General features: G+C 36.7%; 2 protein-coding genes across 6 annotated transcripts; one reads left to right on the top strand and one right to left on the bottom strand.

Annotated features, from left to right (window-relative positions):
• The first annotated feature begins 5691 nt into the window (after window positions 1-5691).
• Window positions 5692-9503, top strand: LOC105560265 (transcription factor AP-2-delta-like). Its single transcript, XM_012009214.1, has 4 exons — window positions 5692-5743; window positions 5815-5956; window positions 6318-6489; window positions 6681-9503. The coding sequence occupies exons 1-4, from the start codon at window positions 5692-5694 to the stop codon at window positions 6816-6818; spliced, it is 504 nt and encodes a 167-aa protein (XP_011864604.1). The 3' UTR covers window positions 6819-9503.
• A 1610-nt stretch (window positions 9504-11113) lies between these two features.
• LOC105560260 (KH domain-containing, RNA-binding, signal transduction-associated protein 2-like) lies at window positions 11114-18651 on the bottom strand. Of its 5 annotated transcripts, XR_001008809.1 has the most exons (11): window positions 18311-18648; window positions 17278-17399; window positions 17090-17206; window positions 16686-17004; window positions 15524-15638; window positions 15309-15434; window positions 14974-15050; window positions 13877-13973; window positions 13656-13779; window positions 11759-11858; window positions 11114-11183 (listed from the first exon to the last, which is right to left on the bottom strand). XR_001008809.1 is itself a non-coding variant. In XM_012009206.1 (10 exons), the coding sequence occupies exons 1-9, from the start codon at window positions 18510-18512 to the stop codon at window positions 13683-13685; spliced, it is 1272 nt and encodes a 423-aa protein (XP_011864596.1). In that variant the 5' UTR covers window positions 18513-18648; the 3' UTR covers window positions 11294-11858; window positions 13656-13682. The 5 variants fall into 5 exon arrangements, 4 of the variants coding, with proteins under 4 accessions (XP_011864597.1, XP_011864596.1, XP_011864595.1 ...); XM_012009206.1 differs by lacking the exon at window positions 11114-11183 and having other exon boundaries at window positions 11294-11858; XM_012009205.1 differs by lacking the exons at window positions 11114-11183; window positions 11759-11858 and adding an exon at window positions 12564-13178.
• Window positions 18652-20479: the final 1828 nt, after the last annotated feature.

The raw sequence follows: 20479 nt of genomic DNA, 5'->3' as shown, positions 1-20479 counted from the left end.
TCCCATCTGAGGCGAGCTCCCTTAGCGGCAATCTGCGGCGTGCGGTCTGCGAGTCCCTTCGTTTTATTGAGGCATATTCCCTCGTACTCGATAAGCCGGACATTCCTTCGCGTCGTGTCGTCGAATCGGGTACGATTAACGATAATATTAAAACGCCATGCGCTATAATGCTTCACTTCGACAACACAACGATTTGCGACAGTTAATTTATGTTACATCAATGACGCGCGAAATGTTAATGATTTTTTTAATCAGCAGATCTTTATAAAGCTTATTCTATATATTAAAGCGGTACATGTGCCATCGTGATTGCTCCAAGTGGCATATATGTAAAGCGATTAAACTTTCTTCTGTGCCTCACGATACCTATCGGACACTCGCTCTCTTTTGAGTTAAAGATTAATAATCCTTAGACTCCCGATACAACTTGATTTACGTGATTTGCCAAATGGAATCGCATGCAGCGGCTCCCAAGTTCACGGGATAACATTTATAAAAAATTCGTTATACTTTTTGGAAAATTTTTAACATCAATTTCGTGTGTACGTGTGTGTGCACACGCAAAAGTATTTGCGAATTAATATTTTAAAAGGGGTAAATTTTCTCGATTTACACAGAGATGAAACTGTAATATTTTATCTGGTATATGTTTTTAATATAACAAAAAATACTAAAGTACAAATTATTCAGAGTTGGTTTGCATTGCAACTAGGAGAACATATTACAGAGAGCAATATAATACTTTCTTTAATATTTCTGTGACTTTCGTACACAAGTTTATTGCATTCTTAATTAGAATAACTAGTGTGTGCGCCCACTTGTCTAATTTGAATGTCTTCATGCATAACGTAATCTCACTGCTTCATTGATAGCTGGCGGTAGAATTGCCAATTCCTAATGTTAAAAAAGTATCAATCGTGTCAGTGGAGCCTACTCCAATTGGGAGTAATATAAGAATTGATGTAGGATAAAATTTATGACAGTTGATTGAAAAGTTATTATCATCCCGAGTTGGACAGTCCGAATAGATAAACGCCAAGAGAATCTCTCAAAGTAGCAAAGTACAAATCCGATAAAATGCAAGACGTATGTTCGCGTTTGCGATCATAATCGTAAACGTTTCGCAGCGCGCGCATATCGGTAAGGTAACGCCGACAGACACGCTAATTTACTTAAAAGAGATTAGAAGAAGGGGAGATACGACATAAGGGGGAGGAGATATGCAAATCCGCGCGGAAGAGCTGTCCGTGGCAGGCTAAAGCGTAGCCGAAACGACCTGTTGCACCTCGCGCAGAGGGTGAGGGGCGAGGGGTGGAAATTTGCGCCACGTCCGACGATGTCGATAAGATCGCCGATAGTTAACTTAGTGTCGGTTTTGCGCACCTAATACGAGAATTCCACAGAAAACGCGACGGCGAAAACACACGTGGTATCCATGTCGATAAATATCGCACGAAACTATAATATTATACCCGCTCGACGTCCCACATCGTGGGATACTCGTTTCTTAAAGATCTTCTCCTTGCGTAGGAGATAGTCTCCTCTTTCTAACTTCCGTTGTTTTTATTTTTCTTTCATCTTATCGAGTTTGTATCGACAAGGTGATTGAGTTCAAAACTGAGAATGAGAGAGATCTTCTTTTAAACACAAATTTTCGCGATTATTTCGAACGCGATGACTCTATTGCCTCGCAACGACGTACGTATTAACCCAGATTTGCGTCCCATCGTCCTTCTACAAAAACATTCGCGTTTTAATTATTCGTGGCGTTGGTACGTGGTGTACTTGGCCATCATCTTTTTAGAAAGTCATTTAATTTCAAAGGCACGACAATTTTTTCCAACCATTTCTCGTGTACTTATCATATCTACAGGCACGAAAAGATTTTCGGGTTAAAGAAAACAAAGATTTTTCCATCTTTGAGTTTAGATAAATCTAATACAAAACGAATAGAAAATTTCAAATGCGCGCGCGCGCGTCAATAGTTTTCAATCATGCTTTCCTTTTTTTTCGTTTCTTCTCCGTGTATCTAAACGCGAATTTACGTCAGTCATCCACAATATAAGATTTCAAAACAGCCTTGTTAGAAGCCCTCGCTATATTGATTCTAATTAGACGCTAAGTGTCCTCGGTTAAGTGATTAGATGTATCAGACGCCGAGTAACCGAGCAATTTGCAGCTTAGATGGAAAATAAAAATGTCACTTCTTATCGTTCCGTCTTACGTGTATCCGTTCTTGTTGAATACATTGAGCGGAGATAATGGGATTACGTAAAATCAGTGCAAGCGGCAACAACGTTACATATGCAATATTGTGTAACGTTAAACAACGCAAAACATCGGCAATTTCAAACTACTTACATGCTTTTCATAGCTGCGTTAGCAGTATCTCGTTTCGCTTAATGCGTCTGCTCGCTACGCATTTTTTTACCTCTCTCTCTCTCTCTCTCTCCCATACATCGCGACCACAGTAAAAACTTTACTACACAAAGCATTACGACAGGTCCGGCATAAACACGTAGGATCAATGGCGCGGTCTATTAAAATAACGATGGTTGCGACCGCATGAACTGCAATTTATGTCACATAAAATAGAACAACGACGTATGCGCAAAGTGCAGTCCAAATTGTATATAGTAGTTCGACATTCGAAATCTACGTGTACTATCGTTAAAACAATTACGGCGCACTTACCTCGTTCACGTTTTAAACAGATACGTCTAAACGCGTTACGAAAACATAAATAATAATTATGAATACAGCATAGTGTAGAAGCGAGCATCGCTTACTTAAGCATTTAATTCATTTGCCTGCGGTGATAAAATAAGAATCGTATGACATATATTTTTTTATTCCGGCAGACGAGAGCAGATTTATTTGCGCTACAACGAAGCTGTAACGAGGCAAGCAATGTGTCCCTCGAAGAACTGAAACTTGGATACTCGCGGGAACTCACCGTTCCATGGGCTGTCCATCGTATTACATACTTTATTTCGTCCCAGCGAATACACACATAATCGTAAAAATATCCGGATACGATAAAATTAATTTTACGCCGTTACAAATGTGCGAGCGCCCAATTGCTCTGCCCGCCGAACGGCCGATAGTAACAATCTCTACGACCGAAGGCAATAAACAACGCGTACTTTCACATATGTGTGTACCGATAGGACGATTAAATTTTATGAGATCCGTGGCATTTTCAATCGTGTTGTCGCGCAACCCGAGTGTAACGCATTAAAGTAAAGGGGGGAAAAAAAAGAGAGAATATTCGACTTCGAATACGACTTCTGCGGCGATCTAGGTGGTTGCCCAGGGCTACGCGCGTGCAAGATCCTTGCGCGAGCAACGATCTTGCGCGCGGTCATTACGTCGAAATTAGAAGGCTGTCAGTCATGTGCACGACGGTCTCGCTAGGATCTCATTATTTTCCCGCGTCCGAAATTGGACCGGCACTTAGAACGCCATTAGACGGCTATTAACATGTGAGAATTTCCGCAAATATGCTGGGCCATCGCTGATTGCCGGTCGTTCACATGTCCGCTCGCGCAACAGAGAATTCGCACGCGTTAAGGATTCTCGCGTGCGGAACCTTTGCCTCCTCACAGCCCGAATTGAGCGAAATCTTACACTCTAAAAGTCAATCAGTGAATTAGCACTGAAAACAGTGAATAGTCACTATTGATTTGCAGTTATACTACTGAACATTGCAGTGATGTACTTATGACTGTAAATCAGTGACTATTCACTGTTTTCAGCGATAATCCACTGATTGACTTTTAGAGAGTACAAGTTTGCAGTCAAATGTGCAACGTATAATTCATTAATTTTAAACCAGTTTAGATTTTTTGTCAGTGTAAATTGAAATTCAAGCGCGAATACAGACTGAAAAAGATAAAAACCAACTGTCCTTTTTATTTAGAAAAAAAAAGACATTATTTCTAATTTACTTTGAAATGTCGAATTTTGATAAATGGTTCCATCGCTAACGGTGTAACGGAATTTCGCCAGTTTCTTCAACGTTCTCCAAGCGAACACGCTGCGTGCACTTATGGTATCTCCACGTATAAGAAGCATTTCTGTTTTCCTTTACGGAGAGGGGAAAAGAGGAAGCGTGGGCAGGATTGCGAAATTGGATAATTCGTTAACTGCAGGTGGCTTTGTCCGTTTGTAGGTCCGCGTTTCCGATCTCGTGGGTGATACAAGCGGCGGTGTACCTGCGGGTGGCTTTGCTTGGTTTATCGATAATAGCGCCCAGCGGGTCTACTTCCAGCTTGCACGAGAGACCCTACTTGCGCGCAACGTACACACACACACACACACGCGCGTGCACACACATATAGCTACCTAATTACCTTCCATCATACTGAGAGAGAAGTTGCGTGGAATGCGCTACGGAGGGGTGGAAAGAGGAAGGGCTCGAAAAGGGGAAGGGCGACGTGCGCGTTGAAGAGAATGCGCGTTTCATTAACTGTAATTAGTTAATCTCGCTCTGCCTGTAGCACATCGAGGACATACAAAGACTCATTCCAACGGATCGGCTTACAACTTCTTAATGGATATTTTTAATGTACTCCATATTTAGCGTTTATTTTGCCTTCTGCGGAAAATAATCTGACACTGTACAGAGAACTCGTCAAATACTTGGCCACGGATTCTACACCAAACTTGTAGTCGATTTTTTAATAACAAATATTTTATGGAAGACTATATTGCAGGTTTTGGCACTTCAATATTAAACATGTTAGAATGTCAAGGCGAAGAAATTCAAATTCTGTTAAATATTGTTGAATTTCTAGAAAGCAGAAATGATAAAGAACAGCGTTGTTGTTCATCGAAGAATATTTTATAGATTATAGATAATTATAAGTCTGTAAATCTGGAGATTTATTACCGAACGGCGGGATCTTATAAATCTCCCCGTTCGTGTGAATTTAGCAAGATGCTCATCATAAATCCGGCATACGAATCGAAGAAAACTTTGTGATCCTTTCGATACTTTATGGAAGACTATATTGCAAGTTTTTGGAATTTTAATGTTAAATATGTTAGGAAATCAACCAGAAAGTCATAGTCGAGGCGGGAAGGAATTCAACTTAAAATTCTATCAAAGTACTCTTTAAAAGTCAATCGGTGGATTATCACTGAAAACAGTGAATATATAGTCACTGATTGACAGTTGTAAGCATACTACTGCGACTTACAACTGTAAGTCAGTGACTATTCACTGTTTTCAGTGATAATTCACTGATTGATTGTTAGAGAGTAAGTTTTTATAAGACAAAAGTGTTAAAGAACGGCATTGTTACTCGTCAAAGTGTATTTTATACACGGAGAGAATCTCTTAAAATTTATCCCGAAAATCACGTAATTGTGAGACAACATTACGAGTTTTTTCATTTTACTATACATCCTAGTGAAATGTGTACTAAGTAAAATTATTAGTAAAATATATGGTAAAATTAGAAAAAAAAAACTGTCACAAAGTTGTTCAAAATGCCATGTTGTCCCACGCGATTACATGATTTTCAGGATAAATTTGAAAAGAAAAGTCTCTCCGTGTAGATATTGATAATTATATGTCTATGCAAATCTGAGGATCCGTCATCGAATGCGACGAGATTCTCGAAATCTCCCCGCTTGTGAGTTTGGCAAGACGCACAAATTCGAGTTGAACTATTCGGAATACGAATGGGCAGCGTTTCGCAAATCAAACAGAACTCCGCGATCGTTTTCATCGACCGTTATGCATACTAGCACGTAGCGAGTTTACATAGTGGCGCACATTACACGTGAATATTTTATTCTTTTCAGGAGAAGCCATTCACCTTGCCAGAGACTTCGGGTACGTTTGCGAGACCGAATTCCCCGCGAAGCAAGTCGCCGAGTACCTCAGTCGGCAGCACTGCGAGCCGCAAGACTCCTACAGGAGGAAAGAACTTCTTCATGCCACCAAGTAAGCATAAACACTAGAGTTCCTCAAGTGAGAGTTTGGATTGTCGTCATTTTTAAGTTAACTACGCTGTGCTTTTCAAAAACGTCAAATATTGTTGCTATAAAAAAATTTATCCGTAAAACAAATAATAAGATATCCATTCTTTCGTAGTTAGTGAAACTTATAGCGGATCAATAAAAAGTTGTCTAACGGTGTTCAAACCTTTACTCGAGGTAATCTAATAAGCCCGTCATCGCGCTATTCTATCATCGGTGATATCGCATAATTATTGCTAATTCATTTAAGTATTAATAGAGGAAAGTGCTCTATTACGAGATAGGTTTCTAATACGAGATATTTTTAGCGACTTGGTTGTTTCCAGACAAATCACCAAAGAGCTGATGGATCTTCTGAACCAGGACAGATCGCCGCTCTGCAATACGCGGCCGCAACATATCCTCGACCCCAGTATACAGAGACATCTCACCCATTTCTCTCTCATATCACACGGATTCGGAAGTCCTGCGATCGTGGCCGCTTTAACGGCTATACAGGTAACGTGATGAGAAAGAAGTTAGAAGTTATTTTCTTCATACCACCGTTTTCTCCTCCGGCGACCTCGAGTATCTGCGCGAAAAGCAATTCAAGTCCCTTCTCTAAAGATCCCCGTTAAAAAATGCGGCTGAGTGAGTCTCACCTAAAAATACAGCCCCGCTGAAAGCTTTTTTTACGGTTCCCGTTGCAGAAGTTCCTAAGCGAGTCTTTGAATCATCTGGAGAAGATATACCCCGGGAACGGCAGCGGCGTGACGAGCAGTCAGCAATCGAATCTCGACTCGAACAAGAGTAAGGACAATGCGCTGATGAACGACATGAAGAAGTGACGCACAGAAGACCCGCCTACCTCGAACGTGGTCACGTCTATCAGGCATTCCTGGCCGTACAACTGAGCTTCCGTGCGCCCATCGCTCTTGCGGAAAGCTCGCAGTGGACCACTGGAAAACGCGTACGCGTACGCGTGCTCGCGGGCGCGTCGCACTCGCTGCTGGCACTCGCGTGCGACGCGCCCGCCGCCGTACGCCGAGGTTGGCTGGTCGTATGCTTCCGTAGACAATTCGACACGCAGGGCTGCGTGATACGTGCGAAAAATGTGCAATCAGGGATAGTCGATGAATAGGAAACGGGAGGAGAGGAAAATTCTCATTAGCTGAGCCCCGGGAAGCCGAGTACCGTGGGGCTCGAACTCTTTGTCGCTGGTCGCCTTTGGTATAGATTCTATTTGTTTTGTACGTTATCCTGAAAATGTCGAAGAACGTCTCGGAGAGCCTACGAAACTCTTTGGGACCTTCCCTCGTTGACCTGCAGCTGCGCGATTAAATTATTATCGGTCTTACAGAAAAATATCAATAATTTTTTAGTAAGCAGTGAATATACGTTTGTTTTAAGTATGCATCACCTCTGTGGAACAGAAAGAATCAAATTTTACATATCTTATGGATGTCCAATAAATATTCTTGAACATTCAAAAAAAAATAGTACGCAATCTTTAAAGTGCATGCGTTTAATGCATTTTATAATTGATGATTCTCGATTTTTCTCTTTCAGAAATGTTATACATTAAGGTTTTGATATATCATTTGCGTTTATAAGAAACTTGTTGCAGGAAAATAGATATTTGAGAATATCTACTGGATATTTGTACCGTATGGAAATACATTGAGGCTGTATAATTTTGCATGCAGATCTTAAAAAAAAAGTATCGTTTCAAAACTGTTATCTAAATTAGGTACCACAATCGTACTTGGAGTAAACATTAAAAATATAAATAATTCTAATTTATCGTCTTTTTAAAGACGTTCCAATACCTTCCGAGGTATTGGAACAATCGAAGGAAGCAGCCGCGACTTTTTACAAGCGCTTGTACAATCCGCCTTTTATCCCACCGATGATTCGCCGCAAACATGACAGATCGAATTTCTTAAAAAGCTGCGACTTGATAATGCGTAAATCACATCCGTCACGTCAAGTAATCATTTCGCACACTTTTGAACATGCCGTTGAAATTTTCTGTACCGAAAAGAAAGGCTAATCAAGTTCGTTAAAAGGATAACCGACTATAACGAAAGTGGTCATCTTTTAATTTAGCTCTTCGTCTTTATCGCACAAATTTAACCAATTTTACTACATAAATAATATGAATAGAATTCTTCGTCCTTATTCGATTAGTAAATTCAAAACAATAGCCAGTACAGAAACCGTAAAACGGCAAGTAACGAGTGTGATAAAAAGTGCGACGGATATGGAAATACAAGATCCTATTTGATTCATTTGTGCCGTTATTCTCAGTTTTTTTTATTGAAAATTTCACGCAAGAAACTTGTGATTTGTGGAGAGATCAGATAAGAATAATTTCGCGAAATATTTATAATAGTCGGAAAATGCGAGAAATTTTTAGTGCAATTAATAATATTAACAAGAAATTATTATTAGTATTACATTTATCTCCTGCAACTTGCAATCCAATCATCTACGATTTATAATTATTAATACGCAACCCGCAAGAAAGAGATAACATTTGCAGATAGTTTTAAATTATAAACACACTTATTAATTAAGAAAGGTGAAAGGACAAAACCAATTAAAATTTACTTTTTTGACTCTCTTTTAATGTACATTTTGGATCGTTATATGATTTATGGAATAATTAGAGATAATTTTCTTACTTATTAGTAAAGCTGTGCTTCCATCAATGAGACTTACCTGGACTAGCAATTCTTTATGTGTAATCAGAAGCGGTCGTGCATGAATATCGAGGTGCGACTTGGTCCTCGGTATAGTCACCTCTACTGATATTAATGGGACGTCGTGCGATTAGTCACAAGCAAGGATATTCTGCCTTTCGTAGGTGCACACTCGCGTGATAGTCAGGAACAACGTTAAGTCCAGGGAATCGCCAAAATTAAAGTCCTTCCGACGAGATCGTGCACGCTTCCACCTGAACGTTTTGTCGGGAAATAAATAACGTCGTTTAAAAAGTCAACATATTATTAGCAAATTTTTCCACAATATTTTTATGCGTTTGTGAAAGAAAGTTCGTTGTTAATCGTCAGAGAAAGACTCATTATTATCGTTAAAAAACAACCATCAGCGTCATGCTTCTCGTCTCAGCGATTGAATTCTCCTCCGAAGAGACTGCACTCAAGGCTATTCCCCAGGGCCATTATCGTGCCAATGCGAAACTTGCCATTAAAAAAGATGTGCCAATTATCGATATCGAGTTATTAAACGTAAGCGACTGGCGACTAAGGAAACCGGACGCAGAGGAAAAGCGGTAGCGGCGCAACGAAAAAGCGCTTCCTCGAGCACGCGCGCGACGAAACGGAAGTCTCCTCGGGAGCGACGCGCAAACACGCTCGTCGGCCGCATTTCGCCGTCGTGACTCGCCAGTCACGAGAAATTGTATCAAGTACAATACCAGGTGAACCTGAGACATATCTAACTTTGTAATTAAATCTTAGGCGTATATATAAATATATATATAAATATATATAAATGTAAGATTAAAAATAAAGCGGGAAAGACGAGGAAGACGAGGAAGAGGAGGAGGAGGAAGAAGACGAGGAGGAAGAAGAGATGACCTTGAATAACCAGACGTCTCGCGTCGGCGCGGATTATGTACAGAATATTTGAATCTTTCTTGTGATATAATCGTACACATTATTAAGGTGTAAACCGATAAAAAAATACACTATACATTCCATGTTTTTTCATAGAAGTGAAGTATTAGCGGGGTGGTTGTGCAACATGAGAGACCGGCTCGTTGCCGTAGGATCGAACCATACCACGAAGACGCGCGTCTTCCCTTGGTGTTAGAGGCGGCTCTAAGGACTAGCAAAACTTTTAGATAAAAAGAAATCTCACACTGTTGTGCTGCCGAGATCTAACGTAACGCTAAGGGAGAATCCTTCCGTAAGGATCTCGCCAATTCACATTCTTACATTTACACGAGTTCTTGGATATCTTACGAAGATTTCTTATATAAGCGAATTCCTCGAGTACTCGTAAGGGACGTATGTAGCTCGCCCTTACAGTGGAGCCGCCTCTGCACTGCGCAAAGCGTAAGACAATTTTGTAAATGTTAAAACGCATTAAAATCTCTTAAAATCTGGCGTCTCTGTATTCCGTACTTCTGTACTTGTCACATAATTTCACATTTATACGCCATATTTTGCAAATAATACAATTCCTCATTAATAATATAGCACGTTAATTAATTCAGAAGACACGTATTGCGAGTGATCAGCAGCGTGATCTTTATCACGCGCGCTTTTTTTTTTTACCTTAGCAATGTGATCACACGGCAGGAAGAAATTTTGCGTCAGCGAGTATCAATCGAAGATCGCTCTGTTGATCGTCGCCCGACGTACCGAAACATCCATGCACATTAGAAAACAATTTGGTATTGTGACATCGTTCTAAATAAAATGACGCATATGAGATACGTAACATTAATACTGGTGTAATTATTGCGCGAACAGCGCGGCGAAAATCAGCGGCATGCGTTTCAACAGGTACAAGATGCGTGGACGCTTCAACGCAACTCTCGGTTGTACTTTAAGCGAACGAATATAACGAACGAAGCATCTTTCACGGCTCCCGGTTCATATGCAGAGGGATTAGTTAGGAAAAAGTTAGGAAAAGAAAAACTCGGCACCTTATTTTCACTCACTACTTAGATGCGACTTGTTAGACGCTAAGGATTCCCATAAATTAATACTTATTTATAATCCTTAGGACGGCCGTAGAAATACGTTTTTCTACCAGAATTTCTGTGCCAACTGCAAAGAATGTTGTAGATGATTTTTTTATTTCAAGTTGAAGCATCATTCTAATCTTGTAAGATACTCAGATATATCTTTATTAAATATATTTGAATTTCGTAGTATATTATATTCTGATATTGATTATACAGTTCATTTTTGTATATTGGTGTGTGATAAATAAATAAGAATATTGTTTCTAAGCAATTCCTCGTGATAGTAATTACCTGCTATATTATATGATAGTAATTACAAGAATTTTACCGTCGGTTTTGTAACTTACTTTGCTATAGTATAATCAATATATGGAAGAGAGCGAGTTTTGTAAAGCAAAAAAATATGGAGTACATGTGGAGTAATACTTTTAAAAAAAACTTTATTTCATTTATTTTTCTTTCACAAATAAATACCAATTATAGTGTGCCATAGCTGTAAAATATAAAGGAAGCATTAAATAACAATATTTCTTACCATTTTCATACTTTTGTGATATTTCTAAAAAAATTAAGTATTTAATTGTAAAAGATTAAATTATAATTTTTTAATTACCGAAAGCTATAATATTATTGACTTCTTACGTAAATCATATCTGATAAATAACTGAATACATTTGAACGATAATGCACAGAAAATAAACTGCAGTAGACATAAGATAATTGCTATTTTAATTACTTATGCTTGTTTAAAAAGTGTCTTTTTATTAGTTATCTTTACATAAATGTGCGCGCGTTTACAAAAAACTCGGACAAACACTTCTCTTAATATCATATAAAAATATTTTATAAAACATTCTACTATTTTTTTCTAATATCATAACTGGATATTTTTTAAATAATTCTTACAGCTATTATTTTTGGATTCTTATTCTAGAAGACTGTATATCGCTAAAAAAAACTTTATGTAAGCACCAAAAATAAAAAGAAAAAAATCGTTAAAACAGACTTACTTTACATCAGATTTTTATATTTGTAGCAGATAATTGTAAATAAAGAATGTATACTCACGTAATATGTAAGTGTACTCGTGACACTTCAGAGTCCATCATGATTAATGTGATTTCCACATAATCTTCATGATCAAAGACCTTCATCATGTATTACCCACCTACGTGAAATATATGAATAACAATATTATTAGAATAAGATAAAACTCATAATTGTTTTTCAATATTTCTATAAAACTTGTTAAAATCAAAACTCCCTTGTATCAAATATTTTATATTTGCTATTTCGCGTGTTACGTATATTCATAAAAAATTATTCAGTTATTTGATAAAAGATATCTTTGATATTTGATAAAAGATATCTTTCATATATTTTATTAATTTAATTTATATATTCAATCAGAAAATTATATTTTACCTTTTTTATCTTTTATGAAATTTTTCCAAAATAATACATTATATTAAAAATATTTAAATCGCGAATTCATTTATGAAAGCATTTTGATAACAGTTATTATAAAATAATACTAAGTTTTTACACGTAATGATTTTTAAAAATTTATAATATTTATTGGGAGTAAAACTACATATACTACAAAAGTATTTTGATCAAAGTTATTAGAATCTTAGCTTTATCGTTGGTTGGGAAATTTATTTTGACATCTTTCAAAACAAATATTTGATTACTGCATGTTTATTTCAATTTTTGAAGATTACATATTACATGTCATTTTAATGATAAATTTATGAATTATGTCTACATATTTTTTAATATTCATATATTGGAAGTTTATATATAGATATATAACACTATGGTTTATCATAATCTTCCATTGTTCTACATAATAGAAAACACAGGTCGTTAATATGTTTTGTAAATCTACATTATGCATTTTTATTTTAATCAATAGAGGCTGTGCATGTTAAGCAGATAATATAGTATCATATTATTATAATAAATTCATGTATATCAATTTATAATTTTAGTTTGCATTGTATGTACTTTAAATTAATTTAGTTTGTTCTATTTACAATGCAATTTTATCTTGATATTTCAAATATTTCAATACGTATATTCGGCTATATCTTGTTCATGCAAATGAAGAATATAAACATATAATTTGATCGCAAATCAGTAAATTAAACATTAATTTCCTATTTTTTAATGTGTCATTTACATACTTTTCAAATCATAATAAACATTAAGTACAAAAAAAAGACCGTAAGAATTCTTTAGCCTCTAATTTAAACTTAACTTGTAAATATAACATTAAGTGTATGATTATATGAAGCTGATAATGTCACTTTCACTTTATCAATATTAATTTCAATATTAATATTAGTTTCACTTTATGCAATATTAATCCATTATTCAAAGTTTTTTTGAGTCTTTTACTTTGAATTATTCCATCCATCCTCTTGGTCCTTTACTTCTTGTCAATGATTAAATCCATCTGTCGTCGAAAATTTTAGGAATAGGACTGAGGAAACAAAATTAATAATTTTATAGAAAACACTCAGGACCTTCAAAATTACACTACAAAGGGTTGAGTAGAATTGTCAAAGGGATAAATATATAATATATCGCGTTTATGGTCACGAATATTGAATTTAATAGGAATTTCGGCTGAAAATTTTGATGCAAATTTTTGGATGCACTTTAATTATGGATTAGTTTTATGTTCCTGTTTATCCAGTGGCCACGAAAAATAATCTGAAAATTATTGAAACCGTTATAAAAAAAAATTAATATAAAATTCATAAATACAGTATTTATAACTGAGAAAGAGATACGCGAAAATAGTGAGATAGTAGATACATAAACCTTTTATTTCGTTGAAGATCTATTAGCCGTTTACAAGAAAAAAAATTAAATTATAAATAAATCATCCTTAGAATATAAAATTTGCTGTTTTAACAATCGTCAAGATAGAATAATAATATTTACGTATCATTACCGTATTAGCCTTCGTGTCGCCAATCGATTAAGGACGATTTCTTTCGTTTATTGGTTTCTGCATATTGGGCATCATAGGCCGCCGGGCATTAGGAAGATTAGCCGTCAATGGATTAGCAACAACACTATGAAATAATAGTGTCAGAAAAAAAATATTTAGAGGACTATGGATAATTGAGATAAATAAAAATTTAACGGATAATTTTTTTTGTAGGTGTTTACTTGGAAGGTCGTGTATATGGGGTGGTGCGGTAGCGCGAAGCTGCGCCTGACGTCGTTGTGGTCTTGTAAGATTTCCAAGCGCGGCTCGACGACTCCTCTGCGAATTACATGGATTGATGCGCTTTAATTATTTAGGCAAAACACGATGGCGATTCCTTAGTGTAACGAGACATTCAAATTTTCAGACATCAATATGTTATCATGCGATAACAACGTCATGCATATTTGTTACAGTTTACAGCAGGGTTTTAATTTCGTTATTATATTGTAGTAGATTTAAACTTATAATGCTTCGATTGGAACTCCACAGTTCATAATCTAGGAAATAATATTAATTATTATATATTATCTGCATTTGGATGTAAATTATTATGGTATGGTCTGTATAATTCTCTCTCTTATACACATATAAACAAAACTGATTTAAATAAAAGGCAACATTTATGTTCATTTACATTAAAGTTAATTTCCATCAAAGTTTATATTTAAAATTCATAGATATTATTAATCTTCATGGAATTATATAAGTGCATTACTCTTGGTTCTGAGATTTATTCATTTGGTAATTATTAAGGGCTTAAAAATAGCCAATATCTGGCGAAAAGGATGTTTACAATTATTAATCTAAAGTCATTTCTTTTACGACATAGAAAGTTAAATGTATAAATATATAATTGAAAATTATTACATATAGTTAAAAATTTTAGTATTTAATGCATTCCCATGGAAGCTTTCAAGAGCTCCGTTTTTAATATGAACATTATGTATTTTATTAATGATGTTTTCCCATAATAATTGCAATAATTCCAGTTTATAACAATAATTATAAATATAAATAATTTTTCAAGTGTTTATTTATATGAATATTTATATTATAAAATTTATAATAAAATTAGTACGTAATACTAAACCCTGCGTAAGCATAAGAAAGGATTTATATCATTTAGTATAGAAGAATTAACAAACACTCATACTCATAAGTATAGGATCTAATATAAAAATTTTTTATTATTAAAACAAGATCATAAAAGGTTTATCTTCATGTATATTTTTTTTAAGTAATATAATCAAGCAAGTATATAAATATAATAGTTTACCTGGATAGTCCGAAGATTCGTAATAATCGCGTGAAGAATGTGGCGCAGAGTCATCATCGTACTCGTAAGTCGTGTATCTTGAAGAAAGATACATGTTATCTTTGTTAAACAGATATAAACTCTTTCACATAGTAAATAATTATATAATATAAGAACATTATATGCGAAAGAGAAATTTTTTTATTATATTATACTATCACCTCTCGTACCTTATATGTTAAAATTGTAATGCATACATACATCCATATACTGGACAATCTAATTTTTCAAACCTTATATTGTTAATTTTATTCTTATCATTGTAAATTAAGACATTTTACAATTATAATACATACCCAGAATTCGACCCAGTATAATGACGATCATTGTATCGAGCGTTATTACCTCCTGATGATCCGTGATATTCATAATCGTGATGCGATCCAGCACGGTTCGCTGGTGGAGGAGTTTGAGTATCATAGCTGAAGAAAACGAAAAGATTCGAATGCTCAATATAGTACTTTGTGTAATGGAGCGATCTTTTTATATTGTGTATACAATGCAGACTCACTTATAACTTTGATCCATAGCAGCCCTTGCACGATCCAAGATCGAGAACACCTTCGATTTGTTAGGTGCAGGTCGAGTGGGCGGCCCACGATTCACAGGCGGCGGAGGAAGAATAGCTAAGAAAAAATACGCGGTAAGGCACATATAAATTTAAATCTTATCTATATATAGAGAAAAGTTCTCTATTGAGATAGACTTCTAATGTGAGACAGCAGGTCAGCGATGGTAGATGGGCCGGGTTTTTGGCGCATGTGCAGCGAGAGCAGCCGTAAAGCAGTGAGGTATACTATGGCGTGATTGTCACGAAAGGCGCGAAAGTCTCGACGAGCAGGCTAGGCTAGATTAGAGTAAAGGTAAAAGGTAAATATACCTTTGTGTATGTGCGTCATTATACTTATATATCTTTACAAATATGTAGCTTTTATTTCCTTAACCCCTTGGCCTACACGCTATCTCCCGATTGCTCGGGCTATAGTAAACAGGAATGTCGATCGCACGAACGAAGTACCACGAGTCAGGCTCGTGCTTATGGCCCAAATTCCTTCCCACGAGTCTCACTTGTGGTTGTAGGCCAAAGGGTTAAATTCAAAATTTTTTATATGAGTTTTATGTAGGGGCGATCAATGGTACACCTTTATTCTAGTATTAGGTACTTTACTGTTTTCACCAGTTTTTCATCGCACCTGCGCCAAAAACCCGGCCCATCTATTATCACTGCAGCAGGTTTTCAACGTCCAAATTCAATCACAAATCTCTTTTCACGACGATTACACGATCTAAAAATCTATTTTCCACTAAACAGATTCGTTTCAATAACAATAAATTCATGGTGCAACCAATAGATGATGCTTGTTAATTTAACAGGAACCTCGCTATCTCATATTAAGAACTTGTCTTATAATAGAGAACTTTCCTCTATGTATAAGATATATTAAACCTTGTGTGTGTGTGTGTGTGTGTGTGTGTGTATGTCTTAATGTTTTAATTCCTACATACACAAGAGATTGAAATAATTTAAATATTATATTTATCACGCTACACGAAACGCCTGCCACATATGTTCTATAACTATTTACAATAATAAACATCAAATAGGTAGAATTTTTTAATCTTTTGCATACGTTTACATATCGCACAGTTTTTATAATAGACATGCAACCAACCTCTTGACGTTCTAGGTAAGGTCTGTCTCGCAGCGGGCCTCGGTACATTACCAACGCCAAGATTGGAAGGTCCTCTCATCGATGGTCCTCTCCGATCATTCGAGACAGTGTCGTCAGTCATGTTCATCTCCATCTCGCGCATCTGTTCTTGACGTATATTGTCATTGTTATCTGGTATTAAGTATTTCCGTACTTCGGCGAGCGCAAAAGCGATGCGAGCGTAAGCCTCTGCCGGTGGGGCAATAGCCGTAATCTCCACGTGTAGATCGTCGGAAAGATGGGCGTATTTCAAATTCAAGGAAGCACGAAGTTCTTCTTCCTGAAATTGGAAGATTCAAAAGGTCGTCAATTTTCTCAAAATGGAGAGTAAAATAGAGAGCGAGGGTTCCTTCGTTATCGCTTACTTTCTGCTTGTCTTTCATCGATCCTCTGCCTAACACTGCCATCTTGCACATTGTCTCTTCTTGCAGCCGTTTCATGGAATTGCCTTTCGGACCCAGCAATTTCCCAACGAAGTTGAACTACGAGCAAAATTACACAACTCAAATTTATCTGTTGCAATATTCAAATGGCTGTAAACAATGACACTTACCTTGGGATGTTCACGAATAGGTATCAGGACTTTGACAGAGACGCGAACATGCTTTTCACGATAAATATCCACATACTTCGATTCTCTCATTGGTCTTCGCATGGTTTCCGTTTTCTGAATCTCTGAACAAGACACACCAGTGTGACAACGTAGTTACAACTTATTATATTCAATTTTATCTAAATTTTAACAAATATACGGAGCGTCCACGAGCAACGTGTATTCTGTTGTATTCTTTATAAAAATATCCAGCCAACACCAGTTAACACAAAACCGATGTCACAATGTCCCAGTCAACAATATAAACGTTTTTTATTATATTACATTATGTACGTACATAAGCTTGATCTGCGATGTGCTCTGTGTCTAAAAACTTTCTATTTTGTAACAAGTACATTTAAAACGTTTGTGCAAATTGATAAATCATACATTACACATTGTACTGTAATATATCGTTGACAAGCCTCTTAAGTATATATGTTTATACAAAATAGGATGTTCCAATTACAACAAATGCATTGTAGATCAGACTTAACAATTACACGGTTGAGCAGCAAATCATAATATTTATGTTATGTAAATTAGTTGGTTTATTGGATATTCCCGCCTTTTCGCACTTGTATTAATTACAATACAAAGTGGTCTCGACAGTTACACACGCATGTGTCATTTGAATTTAATTTTCTACAACAGAATGCAAATCAAAGAGATAAGACATTTCAACGACTCGGGCGTGTAAGTCGTTCACCATGGACCGATGTATCTCGAGGGGAATCGGCGTGACTAATTTGAATTAGCTCCCGGTGAAGTCCCGACTGGGACGTCAAACTGAAATTGACAGAGAGTCATAAAATGCCACCGGTCCGAGACCGCGTGCTCAATGCAATTGGGCGACAGTTGACGGTCCACGGATATTCCGGCGGTATCTCGTCTCGCGAACGCGACGAGATGGACTGGTCTCCGAGACGCGTACTGGACAAAGATATATCTATATACATGTTCACTTAGGGGTTACCTCCGCCGACTCTCTCACCTTGGTCCAGCAACCGGATGGCGTTGGGCCATTTCTGGCCATCCAGCTCGACCTTCTCCTGCAGGAGCTCGTGCATGTACTCGCCGGCCTTGTCGATCTGGTGGTCCTTCTCCTCCGACTCGTCCAACGACCTGGGTTTATCGTCGGCATCCTCGTCTCTCTGATACTTGTACTCGCCGTTACTCGATCTGTCCAGGTCCATGTTCGACGTGTTCCGAATCCTCGTTCGATGGGTCTCAACGGGGCGCCTGGTTCCCTCGCGTTACGGGATACTCGTCGGAATATCGCACTCTCGCCTCTCGCAGTAACGCGTCTTCGCGAAGGAATCCGTAATGGCCGCCGATGGTGCACACGCGCATCCAGCTAATCCCGCCGAGGAGCAATAACGCCACCATGGCATAACTAGTAGATCTACTCTGTCGCTTGTTTCGCTTTGCGCCGGTCCTTTCTGCGCATCCGCCATTAGCTCGGTGTGGCCAATGAGATGCTGTATACGCGGTAGCGTGACAAGTGTGAAAGGATTCCACGCACCAAAGTAATGGCGGAATACCACGTGATCGTAACCGAAAAGTTCAAAGAGCCGACAGAGAGTGGGCGTACTAGTTACACTGCGGTTTAATTCACGTTTGTCTCTTTCTAAAGTAACAGTTGAAAAAGAGGCAAAGACCGAATTGAGCTAAGCCTTAAAGTTAAACAACGTTGGTGAAACCGGGCCTTAATCGTGTGTTGTAGACTGGGATTTGTTAGTAAGTCCACTCTCTGTCGACCCCTTTGCTCTTTACGGTCACATCCAATCGCAAATCCGTTTAGCATTTCCATTCAACTGTAAGTACAAGAGAAATTTTTATCAACTATTGATTGTTTCAGTTACATTTTACGCAAGTTACGCTGCGTGTGACGGTATCCTAAGAAGAGTAGATGTCCTTCATATCTGTGGCAACAATCCGCCATGTTGTTAATTATGCGAGCGCGCTTTTATTTGAATCATAGAGTCTGCACGATAATTGTTATTATAAAAATTTGCGTGCCAGATGTCTTGACAGTGCTTGAAAATTTTGCTATTTACAGTTCTTTCATATGTATATTTTGCTTTATGTCAAATACTGTGACATAATATTTTATTAATATCGTTGTTGTATAGAAAATTATAAGAAATGTCATTTTAAATGAATATTTTAATAGACAAAAATGTCTCAACGCATGTAAATAAAAAAATACATGTTTTCTAGTGACGTTTAAAAATACATTAACACGTAATCGATCGATTACACATTAATATTTACAAATGCAAATAGAATTTTGAATGATAATATTACTTCGAGTGATACTTTACCTCTTAAGAAAACAAATAATGTTAAAAACAAATTAGAATTCTTTATACTATCAATTACTATACAGTTAACATGTAAAATTATGGATTTCTAATTTTTCAATTTAATTCTTAATTATATCTCAGGATATACAATTTATAGATATTACGTGATTGAGAAATATGATATACAATAACGAGATTCTTTCCATTTTTTCCCGGGTTGGCTACAATTTCGGTCGGTAATCCATCTCTCATGGTAAGAGACTAATTCACAAAATAAAACACCTTGTATGTAAAGTCTCTATTATGAGATAGGCTTGGTTTTATGAGATAGCAGGTTTTCAACATCAAAATTTAATTAATAACCATTCTCTTGCTATGAAAGATGGATTACCGACTAAAACTGTAACCTACTCTGGAAAAAATGGAAAAAATTTCGTTATTGCATACGTTTCAATCACGTAATATCTAATTATATCTCTCAAGATACAATTAAATATTACATGATTGAGACATATACATATAACGACATTTTTTCCATTTTTTCCCTGGTTATTTACAGGGTGTCCATATACACATACACACGTGTGTATAAAATGTATGTATTCCCAGATAGCACAGTAAATTCGCCAAGTATTCTTCAAGTTTGCTACCTTTCTGAATTGTAATTCCTCAGGAATTCATAGAAGAATGCAATAAGAATGATTAGGTTACATGCATACACTTCTGACGAATACTTCAAGACGAACTAATTGCAGCTGATTCTTCAAGAATTCTTCAGATATTCAGTTTTCTATTTCTGTAGGTATTCTTTAAAATGAATTCTCTAAGAACTTACGTTCACCTTTGTGCTATCT

This window comes from Vollenhovia emeryi, unplaced genomic scaffold, assembly GCF_000949405.1.
Source record: "Vollenhovia emeryi isolate VEMERY1.0 unplaced genomic scaffold, V.emery_V1.0 DF939235.1, whole genome shotgun sequence".
Taxonomy (NCBI): Eukaryota; Metazoa; Arthropoda; class Insecta; order Hymenoptera; family Formicidae; genus Vollenhovia; species Vollenhovia emeryi.
This window is presented reverse-complemented; position numbering and strand designations above follow the sequence as displayed.